General features: G+C 41.7%; 1 protein-coding gene across 1 annotated transcript in view; it reads left to right on the top strand.

The window, feature by feature from the left end:
* gtf2h1 (general transcription factor IIH, polypeptide 1) overlaps nucleotides 1-15131 on the top strand; it is a 133126-nt gene that overhangs the window by 81057 nt on the left and 36938 nt on the right. Inside the window, exons 6-8 of the mRNA XM_038806049.1 lie at nucleotides 53-140; nucleotides 2457-2545; nucleotides 5784-5901. Of these exons, the coding sequence (XP_038661977.1) occupies nucleotides 53-140; nucleotides 2457-2545; nucleotides 5784-5901 (295 nt within the window). The remainder of the gene's footprint in view (nucleotides 1-52; nucleotides 141-2456; nucleotides 2546-5783; nucleotides 5902-15131) is intronic.

The following is a 15131-nucleotide window of genomic DNA, read 5'->3' as shown; positions in this document are numbered from 1 at the left end:
TGAAGATTTTGGAGAGTAATTGTGTAATGTAATTCTTTGTGTCCCATTGTAGAGAAACCCAAAATGATCAGAACAGTGAGAACAACAGCACCGATGGTAATTCCCGTGATTCAGATTTTTTCCAGCCACCAGTCAAGAAGGTAAGAATAAAGGGTGCTGCGAAGCAAATGAAGCTATATGATCTGAAAGATTAAACAGGATAGATATCAGACTTCTCACGTGGTAAACCATAATCAAAGTGGCATCCAACAACAGGGGTAAAAGCACAGACTCTGCAAGACCTTAAATATTGAACAAAATCCTTCATCCAAGATTTGCTTCACCTGACAATTCTGATTCAGCATGCTCGGTCACTAGTCAAGTCAAGTGATACTTCCTCAGTGCCTGAGTATATTTACAAGATGAGAAACTGAATCAGGCAAGCAAGGAAATTCCGCAGTTTGATTCCCAGCCTGCTGAGTTAGCTGATTGCAGCTGGGTTTGTGCTAGGAACAATACAGTTAATTTAATTTATTCTTTCATAGGATGTAGACAAAAACCAGCATTTGTTGCCCATCCCTAATTGCCTTTGAACTGAGTGGCCTACTAGCCATTTCAGAGAAAAGTTAAGAGTCAACACATTGCTATTGGTCTGGAGCCACATGTAGGCCGACAAGGTAAGAATGACCGATTTCTGTCCCTATAGGACGTTAGTGAACTAGATGACTTTTTACAGCGATCAATGTTAGCTGATATGGTCACCATTACTAAGACTAGTTTGTATTCCAGATTTATTTATTCAATTAAAAATTTTGAAGCTGCCATGGTGGGATTTGAACCCATATCCCCAGGGCATTAATCTGGGCCTCTTGATTACTAGACCAACTGCATCCTCTCTCTCTGTCCTGCTCTCTTGTCATCTCTCTCACTCTCACTCTCACTCTCTCTCTCTCTCTCTCTCTCTCTCTCTCACTCACTCTCTCTCTCTCTCTTTTTCTCTCTCTTTCTCTCTCTCTCTCTCTCCCCCCCATCACCTCTGCCATTAGCATTAGTGTTTGTACCTCATTTAGTGAGGGGATGATCAGATCGGGTTCTTTGTGAGCAAATGGTTCTAATCACAACAGCCCATCCTCTTTCCATATTCGTTCAGTCTCCCTTCTTCCACTTCACTGATCTAATCTTAGATTTTGACATTGTTTCTGCCTTGGGAAGTGACTTTCACAGCTTCTGCCTTGGAAAGAGAATTTTACCGCATCATTTCTCCTGCCTGTTTTAAGTCTCACATTTAATGTTGCATCTATGCCTCATTGTTCTTGTTCCTCCATCACTGGTAGCAGTTTGTCCCATCCTTTCTATATTTAAAATAACTTTGATCATCATTGCTGTTGTTCTAACAAGAAAGATCCAATTCTTTTAGTTTTCTTATTGGTGTTTCCAATTTGATGCATCCTCTTCAGAGCCTCTCATTAATGTGGAACGCTAATATTTCTCTCAGTACTCTAATAGGTCTTAAAGATTTTATATAACACATCATTACCTCTTAGCTTTTATATTCTGTAGTTGGTTGTGGTGGGTGGGAATCTATAATTCCATTTGGGTAGTAGACCAGAAATATTAACTGTTTCCCTCTCCACTGATGCTGCCCGACCTGCTAAGTTTTCCAATATTTTCTGTTTATATTTGAGAATTCAATTAACCTATCTTCCAGCTTTAACAATTTGGATGCTGCCGTTAATATTCTGTGAGCCTGTATTCCCAAATCCCTCTGCTCTCCCACACTATCCAGTGGACCAAAACTTTTACCAATGCTTTCTTTAATGCTTTGATGTGGGGTATTCTTGCCCATCTTCTTTCCAAACCCTATAAGAGGACCTGCATCCTATGTAGGAACAGTATCCTGCTGACCCTCATTATTCTCTTGACACACAGGAAAAGTCACTTTTTGCCTATTTCTACACTTGAAATTCTGTACTTCCCAATATTTCTCTTTTGCAAATATCCACATTCTGCAAGAAAGTTGATTTTCTGACCTTTGTAGTAATTGCTTTTCCTGTACTTTGTTACTTTTCACCTTTTGAAGTCTCATTTGATTGAGGACATGTCTAAGAATGAAACTTCATTGCTCAGATGGCCTAGTTTTAAAATCTAATTTTCCCAGGTGAAAACTGTCTTCTAGTTTTTCCTCAGCTGTGTGGTTTCAATATATCATGTGAGCTGGAAATAGGAAAGTTTAACTTCAAACTAACCAGATTGGAGCTTAAAACTGAAGTTCAATTCAATTAGAAATTATTTGAAAGGATAAAGAAAATGGGAGACCAATATATCATACATTAGGTGAGGGGAATAGGATGGTCTGTGGATTAGAATGGCAAAATCAGATGGGGTTGTGGTTGTATAGGAGAGCACAGCAATTGGGTCGGACAGTGTGATACAGCTTATATTAACGTTTGATTGTTGGTATTTTTCTTTCTGCAAAGGTGAAGTTACAGGAAGCAATAGAATATGAAGACTTGGGAGAGAAGAACTCAAAGAAGACAGTTGCACTAAATTTGAAGAAGGCTGACAGGTAGGTTTGTGATCAAAGAGCAGGATTGTGTGATCCAAACAGGTAGATGAATTATACAAATTTATGCACAAACTTATGTGCTGACATTTAAACTGATTCAGTAACCATTTATGGCAATGGCTGTTTTTGTACATTAAGGTTGACGTTTCTAAGAATAAGTTAGGTTCTACACATTATTGGATATTCTTCGTCAAGGTATACTTACGATAGTGCATTCCTGAAAAAGATAGCTGTTCTTTCTCTCTCCTATGCCATATAAATGTGGTAACTTTAGTTATCAGTTCCTTTTCCCTATGGTTAGCAGTAGGGCTACACTGTCACTTCTCACATCAAAGCCTCTTTTGCAGAATTAATTATAGTGCCAGCTGTTTCTTCTTCTAGAGATCCTCAAATTGTCTCTCTTTATTTCTCTGAGTATTCTACCATGAAGCACACTTCTTATAAATGTAACATAATGGTTTTTCTTCTGTTATGCTTTCTTCCATTTAGCTCATTCCTTCCATCTAACCTCCAGCCTACTAAATTTCTTCCAGCTGATTGTCTGGTATACAAATTTACTAGAATTTTCTCTTATATTAATTTGAGAAAGGTGACCAGTGAACCACCCAAATTAGCCATATAAAAATTTGTGCCCTTGTCAGTTTTTTTTCTGAGTAACTGAAATATCTAATGAACAACACAAAATCATAAAATTTGCGATTTGTGATGTTGTGATATCTGTAGAGACTGATAACTGGAAGTTCAAATTTATTTTTAAAAGTTATTAGCTGAAAGGATGATATGTTAGGATTTTAGATATGTTTAGGATTTAATAACATATCAGTGATTGAGGACAAAACACTTACTAAAGACTACTTTAAACCACCAAACAGAGTTTGCTCCTTTCTACTTTTAATGTCAACTGCGAACCACAACTGTGTTACGTTACACCATCTCTTAAATAGACATCCAATCCCTTGAAACCAGTCCAATGTGTTTTGCAACTCCCAAAGGTTTACTTCTGTTATTTCCTTTACCAAAACTATATTCCACCATAAGATATTTCTGAGAATGTTTCTTCTAGCTTCAGCTAGGCTAACTCTCCAGCTTTGCTTTAACTCCAGGTGATCTTGGACTTCAGACTGAGTGTGAGCTCCCATCCACATTCTGCGTGGTGATCAATAAAGTTGCATTTTCATTGCTCAAGTTGCAGGCCTGGCTAACATCTCTCTCTTTTTCTTCCATGCCTCCCAGTTGGCTGCAGACCACACAATACAAACTACAAGTCCTCTCTCTCTCTGTGAAATTTCTGGACTTGTAGGGAAGCATGTAACCTGATCTCAAAATGGCTTCCTCTGTCCCTTTCTCCTTGACAATGGGAAACACATTATCTTAATATCCAAGTAGAAATGTTAATCAGCTATCTCTGATCACAACAGACTTTCACCTTGGAAACAAAAGGGACTTATCTAGTGCAACTCTTTACAACTTGATGCCGATAACACCGGAGACTTAGGTTCCTCTCATTGTGGACCTAGAAATAGCTGTCATTGTCTCAGGTGTAAGCATCCGACTCGTCCATCATAATAAAATAATCTTATTCTCTCTTGATCATTAATAATTAAACCACTCAGGTTTACAGTCAGACAGACTCAAGCAAATGTCACACGATTCCTTTTATTTCTCTGAAATTTACAGATATAGTCCCAAACTATAAAACTCTTACAAACCAAAAGATATGGTCCTAATCCATGATAATCCTATAAACCTATCTTAATTCATATGTAAGTACTATTGAACAAGAAAATCTGAAATCCATGGCGAAGAGGTCTCAACAGTCGCATACAGCAGTACATTTTAAATGTGCAGTGACACTTTACATAGTGTTGCCACTGCCTGCAAATGGGTAGGAAGTTTAGGAGCTTAAAGAGAGGGCAGATTGGTGAAAGGGGACAATAGAGGAACAGGCTGGAGACCAGGAACCTTTGAAAGGTAGTAGAACTGGAAAGTCCAGAATAGGAAGGGTTTGGCATGGGCCATGAACAGATGTTTATGCTTCCCAGAGTGAGTGACTCATTGTACCATTCACCATAATAATTTGTGCCTAAAACTACTCTTAACCCTCCAATGAGTTTATACAGTAGAAAGCGCCACTTGTTTATATATCATTTTTAATCATTATCTGTCTTCAAGAACCTATTCATTTTCTTTGTTTTGCTGCACCAGAATGGGTTTAGGCTCCCCTTGTTTTTAAAGTGGATGGGTGCCAATTGTTGCTTGGATCATCGGGTTAAGTTACCATTCATGTAAAATCAAAAATGTCAGTATTTTTGTTATTTGTGCAGCACGGTAGCATTGTGGATAGCATAATTGCTTCACAGCTCCAGGGTCCCAGGTTCGATTCCGGCTTGGGTCACTGTGCGGAGTCTGCACATCCTCCCCATGCGTGCGTGGGTTTCCTCCGGGTGCTCCGGTTTCCTCCCACAGTCCAAAGATGTGCAGGTTAGGTGCATTGGCCATGATAAATTGCCCTTAGTGTCCAAAATTGCCCTTAGTGTTAGGTGGGGTTACTGGGTTATGGGGATAGGGTGGAGGTGTTGACCGTGGGTAGGGTGCTCTTTCCAAGAGCCGGTGCAGACTTGATGGGCCGAATGGCCTCCTTCTGCACTGTAAATTGTATGTAAACATGGAATTGTAGTTGTTAAATTGGGGATAACTGACTGCTTTTTGGACAATTCACACAGCCGTGGTAAATTGGCAAAACTGTCCTGAAGTGTCTCAAATTTACTTGGCTGACGTTCTAATCAGTAACTAATTCCAGCTATGCTACTGAACAAAACCTCCAATGGTGCCATACCTAAACACAAATATATCAAGCTGTGTAAAGTGGTCAGGCCAGCAAGGGAAGGCCTTTCTGGCACTTCAGGGTGGGTCGCTACCACAACATTTCTTCTTCTATGTAGTTTGGGACCATTGCAGCCCATTGTGTAATAAGTACACTCTAACTTGTTTATCGTTGTAACTTTTCAGAAAGGGACTAAAGTGTGGTACCTAGCTGTTGATCTTTCTAACTCTCTGGAGTGAGCTGCATTGGATTGAAGTATGAGAAAAAGAGGAATTGAGTAAATTCTAGAGACTGCTGCATATTGCTGCATGGTGTTCTGACAACAGCTCATATGGAACTAAAATAGGGCATAGCTAACAGAACAAAACTCTTATTTTAGTGAAATTCAATCTTTCTTTTCTATTTTTCTTTTAGATATTTTCATGGTCCAACTCCTGTTCAGTCTCAACATTACGCATCTAGCCAGGATATCATTAACTCGGTCCATTGTATTCAACAAGAAATGGCTAATTACAGCCCCAGTCTTGCTCAGGTATGGCCAATAAAATAAGCATAAATATTTTGTGCCTCTGCTGAACACAAATCATCTTGTTTGTGTTTGAAATTTCAACAGGACAGAAAGAGGAGTAGAGTAGAAAGAAGCTTTGTAAATGAGAACTGAACTGCAAAGAGGGAATGAGGCACATGAAAATGAAAATCGCTTATTGTCACAAGTAGGCTTCAAATGAAGTTACTGTGAAAGGCCCCTAGTCGCCACATTCCGGCGCCTGTTCGGGGAGGCTGATACGGGAATCGAACCATGCTGCTGGCCTGCCTTGGTCTGCTTTCAAAGCCAGTGATTTAGCCCTGTGCTATATCTATACCTCATTGTATGATGGAGAGTAAGATATGAATACAAAGAAAATGTGAACCATGGCCAGAGATACAACAGTTTGCTTCTGTGGCAATTCACATTTGATCAATTGTTATCCTACTGAATATTCAAAATGGTGATTGAGCTAATAAGGGCAATGGATTCACCATGTATGCATTGATTCATAACTTTCATCCACAAATCTTTGCTCCAAACAGCTCTTTGAACTTTCACTTCAGAAACAGTCATCGGACCTACAAAACAACTGAAAACGCATTTTAAGTTGAAACGTCGTAACTTTGAACTGATTTTATGATAAACAATGTTATAAATGGGGGATTGTTTCCTGAACCAAGGTCTGATGCCCTATTTTCAACAAAATAACACAATTTTAAACTCCAATTGATTATAATTTAGTAATAGATCAATGTTTTTATTGACATAAAAAATCATAGAAATGTATAAACTGCATAGTACTAATCACTATACATTAACTGCAAATGATTTTAAAAGCATCAACACATTTTAAAAGCCTTAATTTGTCTTCATTCCTGGGTCATGGGTGGATCTGGCTGGGTGAGGTTTTCGGGGGAAGGACTTCTTTGAGATAGCTTTTCTGGACTTTTGAAGGGTTCTTGGCTGGAATCTTCTCAGGATTCGGGTTTTTCTGGAGTCTTCTCGGCTTTCTTAAAGAAAGTGTCCAAGAATGTTTGGACAGATGTTCTCCTTGTAAATTTCTCACAAAACAGCTGTACATGTTTTACATACCATTATCCACTGATGCACTGCATTCAATGCTGGGATCATGTTCCTTAAACAGAGTCATGGCAGCTTCCAAATATTGAAATGTCTCAGCCAACATGTGTGCTGTTAAGACTACGCAGAGGAATCTCTTCAACAGTGGATGCATCATCTTCCTCTGCCACGTTTTGCTGTTCCAATTCAGTGGGGTCTTCATTAGCTAATTCCTCAAAATGCGATGCAGCAACTCATCAACTCTGGTGCAATGTTGAAAGTTCAGTTCTTCGTCCATTTCAACAATATGCTTGGTCACCTCTTAACCTTGTCCATAAAGCCTTGGAAGCCATCCTTAAACTCAGGACACAATTTTCTCCAAATGCCATGCAAATGTGATTGTGTGACTATTCCATGCCTCACTTATGTTCTTAACTGCATCCCTCTACTGAACTTCAGCGAATATAGATCCTAACCAACTCAATCTCTCTCGTACTTCAGTCCCAGCACCCTAGGAGTCAGTCTGGTAAACCTTTGCTGCATTCGCATGATAACAAGAACATCGTTCCTCAGTTAAGGAGACCAAAATGGCCACACCAAGTCCCTGTATATTTGCAGCAAGACATCCCTGCTCCTGTCCTCGAATCCTCTTGCTATGCGGGACAACATACCATTTGCCTTCTTTATTGCCTGCTGCACCCGAATGCTTACTTTCAGCGACTGGTGTACAAGGTCACCTTGTTGCGCATTCCACACTCAAATCTATAGCCATTTAGATAATCTGCATTCCAGTTTTTGCTACCAAAGTGGATAACCTCACATTTATCCACATTATACTGCATCTGCCATGCATTTGCCCACTCACTCAACTTGTCCAAATAATACAGAAGCATTTCTGTATCCTCCTCACAGCTCGCCCTCCCACCCAGCTTTGTGTCATCTGCGAATTTGGAGGTATTACATTTAGATCCTCCATCTAAATCATTAATATATATAGTGAATAGCTGGTGTTCCAGCACCGATCCCTGCAGCAGCCCACTTGATGCTACCTGCCATTTGGAAAAAGACCCATTTATTTCTATTCTTTTGTTTGCTCTCTGCCAATCAGTTTTCTACCCATATGAATACACTACCCCCATCGTATACACTTTAATTTTACATGCTAATCTCTTATGTGGGCTTTGTCAAATGCCTTCTGAATGTTCAAATAAACCACATCCGCTGGCTGCCCCTTATCAATTCTATTCGCTACATCCCCGAAGAATTTCAGTAGATTTGTCAAGCATGATTTCCCTTTTGTAAATACATGTTGCCTCTGTCTGATTCTGCCACTGTTTTCGAAGTGCTCTGCTATTAAATCTTTTACAGTGCACTCTAGCATTTTCCCCACTACTGACGTCAGGCTGACTGGTCTATAATTCCCTGCTTTCTGTCTACCTCCCTTTTTAAATAATGGATTACATTAGCTACACTCTCATCTATAGGAACTGTACCAGTGTTTCAGATGCCTAGTCAGCCCTCAACAGTAGCCAAGAGGCTGAATCAGAGTCGTAACTTTTAAAGTTTTACGACAGTGCAGAAAAACTTAGTTCCAGGAGTGATAATATAAGAAGTAGGGCATGGTTATTTAATAAACAAACTTTATTAAAATAATATTTAAAGTTTTAAACTTCAACCGTAACCATAGCAGATTACATGTAGTTTCTTAACCTTAATACACTAGTTACCATTAAACAACACTAGCTCTCATGCCACTTTCACAGACAGGTGATTCCAAAGACTGCCTCAATGGCAACTTGCATGACCTTCCCGGTTGATTTCCAAAACCTTATCCTTGTACCTGTTCAACACAGCATTCTCTCTCTCTCTCCCTCTCGCCATGCTATTGGTATGCAACTAATCTTACATTCATGGACAAAGAGACCATCATACTCTAATGGGTTAATAGCTGGTCAGCCAGGAATGTCCCAAATGAAAGTTGATCTTGAGTGACTCACTCTTGCTGAACCGGGCCATCCTATGTATTCCCACTAACGAGTTTAAATCTGAATCGACAGTGTAACTCGTGCTAGGTGTGGGTGTATCCCCCTGACTCGGTACTAGCAGGTTTCTTTTCCACCCTCGGTCTGTTTAACTCCTAAATTGCCTGCTACATTGAGGTCTCATTTCTGGAACTAATTTCCTAATATTTCCCTTGTGTGACACCAGAATCTATAGAATCTTGCAAGGTGACCACCAATGCATCTGCTATTTCTAGGGCCACTTCCTTAAGTACTCTGGGATGTACATTTATTGGCCTTCAATCCCATCAATTTCCCCAATGCTATTTGTCTACTAATACTGATTTCCTTCAGTTCCTCCCTCTCACTAAACCCTATGTTCCCCAACATTACTGGTATGTTATGTGTCTCTCACTAAACCCTATGTTCCCCAACATTACTGGTATGTTATGTGTCTCTCACTAAACCCTATGTTCCCCAACATTACTGGTATGTTATGTGTCCTCCTTTGTGAAGTATGTATTAGTTGGTCAGCTTTTTCTTTGTTCCCCATTTATAAATTCCCTGTTTCTGACTGTAAGAGACTTACATTTGTCTTCACCAATCTTTTTCTCTTCCCACAACTATAGCAGCTTTTATGGTCCGTTTTTATGTACCCTGCATGCTTATTCTCTAATCTACTATCCCCTTTGCTGAATTCTAAACTGCTGCCAATTCTCAGCTCTGCTGTTTTTTCTGGCCAATTTGTATGCCTTTCTCTTGGATCTAATACTATCTCTTAATTTCCCTTGTAAGCCATGTTAGGACACGTTTCCTAGCATTATTGCGCTAGACGGGAATGAACAATTGCTGCAGTTTACCCATGTGCTCTTTGAAGGTTTGCCTTTGCCTATCCATCGCCATCCCTTTAACTAACGTTACCCAATCTATGATAGCCAACTCATGCCTCATACCATCACAGTTTCCTTTATTTAGATTTTGAATCAACTATGTCACTCTCCATCTTGATTAAGAATTCTATGATATTATGTCGCTTATCACCAAGGGATATCTCACAACTAGATTGCCAATTATTCCTTTCTCATTACACAATACCCAGTCTAGGATGGCCTGTTCTCTAGTTGGTTCCTCAATGTATTGGTCCAGAAAACCATCCCTTATAAATTCCAGGCATTCCTCCACTATGGTATTGTTACTAATTTGATTTGCCCAATCTATATACAGATTAAAGTCACCCGTAATTACAGAAGTTCCTTTATCGCATGCGACTAAAATTTTCTGTATAATGCCATTCCCAACAGCAAGACCAACGTTTAGGGGTCTATAGATGACCCCCACTAATGTTTATTGCCCCTTGATGTTACTCAGTTTGACCTATACCGATTCCATATCTTCGGAGCTAATATCCTTCCTCACTATTGTGTTAATTTCATCTTAAACCAGCAAAGCAACCCCACTGCCATTTCCTTTTTGTCTGTCCTTCCTAAATACTGAATACCCCTGGATATTCAATTCCCATCCTGGTCACCCTGCAGCCATGTCTCAGTGATCCTGACTATATCACACCCGTTTACATCTATTTGCATGATTAGTTCATCCACTTGATTATGAATGCTCTACGCATTAAGGCACAAAGCTTTAGGGTTTGTCTTTTTAGCATTCCTTGTTCCATTTCCACTTTATTTCACTGTGGCCATGTTTGATTCTGGCCCTTGATTTCGCTGCCTATCGCTTTTCGTATTCCTCTTTCGGTCTTATGTTCTTGTCCATGTTTTCATCTCCTCTGACCCTTTGAGGGGTTCCCCCTGCCATTTTAGTTTAAACCCTCCCCAACCACTTTGGCAAATACTAGGATCTGGTCGAATCCAGGTGTAACCCGGCCAGCTTGTACTAGTCCCACCTCCTCTAGAACTGGTCCCAATGTCTCAGGAATCCAAAACCCTCCCCCTCACACCATCTCATCAGCCATGAAGTCACCTTATGTATCCTGCTAGTTCTTCTCTGACTAGTACATGGCACTGTTAGTAATCCTGAGATCACTGCCTTTTGAGGTCTGACTTCTCAACTTATTTCCTGACTCCTATATTCTGCTTTAAGGACCTCATCCCTTTTTTGCCCATGTCATTGTACCAATGTGTACCACAGTCTCTAGCTGTTCATCCTCCCCCTCCAGAATGCCCTGTAACTGCTCTGACACACCCTTAACCCTAGTATCAGGGAGGCAATATACCATCCTGGAGTCGTGTTTCCAAGCCACAGAAACGCCTGTCTGTTCCCCTTACAATTGAATCCGCTGTAACTATTGCATTCCCACATTTTTTTACTCCTCCCCTGTGGAGGAGAGCCAACCGTGGTGTAACAAATTTGACTATTGCTGCTTTCACCTGAAAAGCCATCCCTCCAACAGTACCCAAAGCTGTATATTTGTTTTTGAGGAGAATGGCCACAGGAGATTCCTGCACTTGCTGTCTAGTCCTCTTATCTGCTTGTAGTCACTTATTCCCTTCCTGCCTGTGGAGTCTTAGCCTGTGGTATGATCACCTCTCCATATGTGCTATCTACAATGCTCTCCACCCCGCAGATGCCTCCAGCCACTGCTCCAGCTCTGAAACCTGGGCTTCTAGGAGCTTCTAGCTGTAGACACTTTCCGCACATATGTTGGTCCTGGACACTGAAAAATGTTCCTCCATGGTTTTCAGCTCTCCTGCCATGACTTGCCCCTTTAAATTAAACCTTTTTTTGGAAGATACTTAAAATCAAATAATATCAATTACTCTAGGTCCCTTCTTCCCTGGTCCTCTTTACTACAGAATATAGCCGTTACAAAGTCTAGACCACAAAATATAAAGCTTATAAACTATAAGCGATAAAGGTAGTAAATACCATACTCACCCACTTGCTCTGCATCTCTTTTGAATTCTGCCGTCACCTCAAGAGCTCCCAAAGTCCAATCCAGGACTCGGCTCTCAGGCTTGCTCTTTCTCACTCTCCTTTATCCTCCTGAGTCCGCTCTCAGTCTTGCTCTTTTTACCATTTAATGAGTTTACCGTTTTCCTGAGGTGTCAGTCCTGATTGATTTTTCAAACTCAGCCCACTGCCCCAGTAGAGATGTCCCTCATAGGTCCGGCTATCTCTGCTCCCGGAAGGTAAGTCAAGGATGATTTGGTGACCAGAGCCATTGTTGAGCAGTAAGAAATGCTTTATTAAAATAAATTTAGAGTACTCAATTATTTTTTCCCAATTAAACATGGGTAATTTAGCGTGGCCAATCCACCTACCCTGGACATTGTTTTGTGTTGTGGGGGTAAGACACCCACGCAGACACAAGGCGGATCAGCGAACTCCACACCGACAGTGACCCGGGGCTGGGAATAAGCCCCGGTCCTCGGCGCCGTGATGCAGCAATGCTAACCACTGCGCTACCGTGCTGCCCAGTAACAATGCTTTTAATGCAAGCTTGTTTCTGCTGCAATAACTACTGATACGTGGCACAAAATGATGGTAGACCAATCCTCAAAACATGTTCCCATTGACCTACCTTACGATTGGATTTCCATATCACTGGGAAAAATGCCTTGGAATATCCCTTGAAAGCCCTGGGGTTTTTCAAATAGTACACAATGAATTTAAGTTAAACATTAGCTCCGAGCAGTAGAGTGAGCCTATTTTTAGCAGCTTTGTAACCTGGCATAGATTTCTCCTCTTTGGTAATGTAAATTCACAATGGCAATTTTTCCAAAAGAGCCCAGTTTTGTCAACATAAAAAGAATTGCAGAGCACAATACCACCCACTTCAAAGATTTCAGCCAGTGTCTCAGGAAAAGCCGAGCTGCCTCCTCATCAGCACTGGCAGCTTCACCTGAGGCCTTTAATGTTATGCAAATTGGCCCTGGCTTTAAAATGCATAAACCACCCTGGCGGACTGGCCGCACCGCTTTTCACCGCTGCTCCGGCTGAGCATTGCCAGCTAGGCCGGTCGGTTGCCCTGGAGAACAGGGCGTGGGGCAGGAGGGCAGGGCGCATGAGCTGGACGGAGGGTGGTTCTTGAGCACCTGGTGCGTGTGCTCCCATTTCCAGAGCTATTTGCAATGGGACCCAGTTCTAAGTCATGGACAGTGGGAGTGGGTTGGGGGCGGAGGAGGAGTTGGGGGCAACCAGTGATCTTTATTTTGTTTGATATTAGTTATATTCGACACAAAGCCCCCATATTGCTTACTGGATGTATAATGTATCAAATTTCCATTTATGATAACACTAGTTAACCCAAAATTGAGTAGATCCCGAAGTTTCACCAATATAAATATTTATGTTTGTTTGAATGATCAGATCACCATAATTTGCTAGTTGTTGACATCCGATACCCTATCACTGATTTTTTTTTTTTAATTAATTTTTTTTAAATTGAGGGGTAATTTAGCGTGGCCAATTCACCTACCCTGCACATCTTTGGGTTGTGGCGGTGAGACCCACGCAGACACATGGGGAGAATGTGCAAACTGCACACGGACAGTGACCCGGGGCCTACCCTACCACTGATGAGCAAATATGCTTGATCTCCGTTAGTATCAACTATCTTTAATAGTATTCCTCTTTTCAACTTCATGTAAGAAGGTGAATGTTTTTCATTCTTAGATTTACTGAATGTTTGAAACTTAATTTGAAAACACCCACCCATGACGCTGTGCATGGGGAAACATGAGATTTACACTTTCCATTTGTGTTTTAGAAGAGCTGATTGACCAATGATGTTAAAGACGCCCAGTGTACAACCACAACTTGTTTAATCTTGTTATCACATGCAGGGTGCAAGGGAGTAGATTTGGAATATTTAAAATCAAAGATTTTGCTTCATCATCGCACACATGGCCGAATGTGATTTCATAGATATCATAGAATTTACAGTGCAGAAGGAGCCCATTCGGCCCATCGAGTCTGCACCGGCTCTTGGAAAGAGCACCCCACCCAAGCCCACACCCCAACCCTATCCCCATAACCCAGTAACCCCACCCAACACTAAGGGCAATTTTGGACACTAAGGGCAATTTATCATGGCCAATCCACCTGACCTGCACATCTTTGGACTGTGGGAGGAAACCGGAGCACCCGGAGGAAACTCACGCACACACGGGGAGAACGTGCAGACTCCGCACAGACAGTGACCCAAGCCGGGAATTGAACCTGGGACCCTGGAGCTGTGAAGCAATTATGCTAACCACTATGCTACCGTGCTGCCTATTGTCACTGATTTGTGCACTAAAGACGTAAAGCAGGACTGCAGATTGGTGGGCATTTTTCTTTGAAATGAAAATACTGATTTTACTGCCAAAATACTGATTTTTGGTATGGGAATACTGATTTATGTTGGAAAAGGTTGGCAACTCTGCTCCATGCGGATGACCTGCTCCTCTGCATCTCGGACCCACAGAGTGGCATGAAAGAAATCATGACGTTCCTGGGAGAGTTCGGAGCCTTCTCGGGCTACAAACTTAACCTGGGCAAAAGCGAAGTATTCCCGGTGAACCCGAGAGGCAGAGCTGGAGGGTCTACCATTTAAAATAGCCCAAAGCAAATTCCACTACCTGGGGATCCAGATTGACCTCGACTGGACACGGAGCCACGAGTGGAACCTGACCAGCCTGGCAAAGGAAGTAAAAAAGGACCTGGTGAGATGGGATGCATTCCCGCTTTTCCTGGCAGGGACCGTACTGCCTACGTTTCTCTTCCTATTCAGAACCATACCGATCTACATCCCCAAGGCCTTTCTCTATTTAATAGACAAGGTGAGTATGGCATTTGTGTGTGTGTGTTTGGTAGGGGGAAAGTATCCCAAACAGTACTATAAAGAAGAAGAAACATGTTTCGGGAGGCCTGGCCCTCCCGTACTTGCAATACTACCACTGGGCAGCCACTGCGGAAAGAGTGAGGGAATGGGTGAAGGACCCAGACACGCAGTTGATGAGGATGGAGGAGTCTATCTGTAGAGGAACGACCCTACGGGCCCTCGCCACAGCAGCGCTCCCAACCCCGCCAACAAAACACTCAGCAAGCCCAATGGTGGTAACTACCCTGAGAACCTGGAACCAGATGAGGCAGCTTTTCAGTCTGACTGGAATGTCCATCATGGCCCTCATCTGTGGCAACCATAGGTTTGCACCAGCCGTGCTCGATGCCACC

The sequence above is a fragment of the Scyliorhinus canicula genome, chromosome 9 (assembly GCF_902713615.1).
Source record: "Scyliorhinus canicula chromosome 9, sScyCan1.1, whole genome shotgun sequence".
Classification (NCBI taxonomy): Eukaryota; Metazoa; Chordata; class Chondrichthyes; order Carcharhiniformes; family Scyliorhinidae; genus Scyliorhinus; species Scyliorhinus canicula.
The sequence above is the reverse complement of the archived record's forward strand: the minus strand, read 5'-3'. Positions and strand labels throughout refer to the sequence as shown.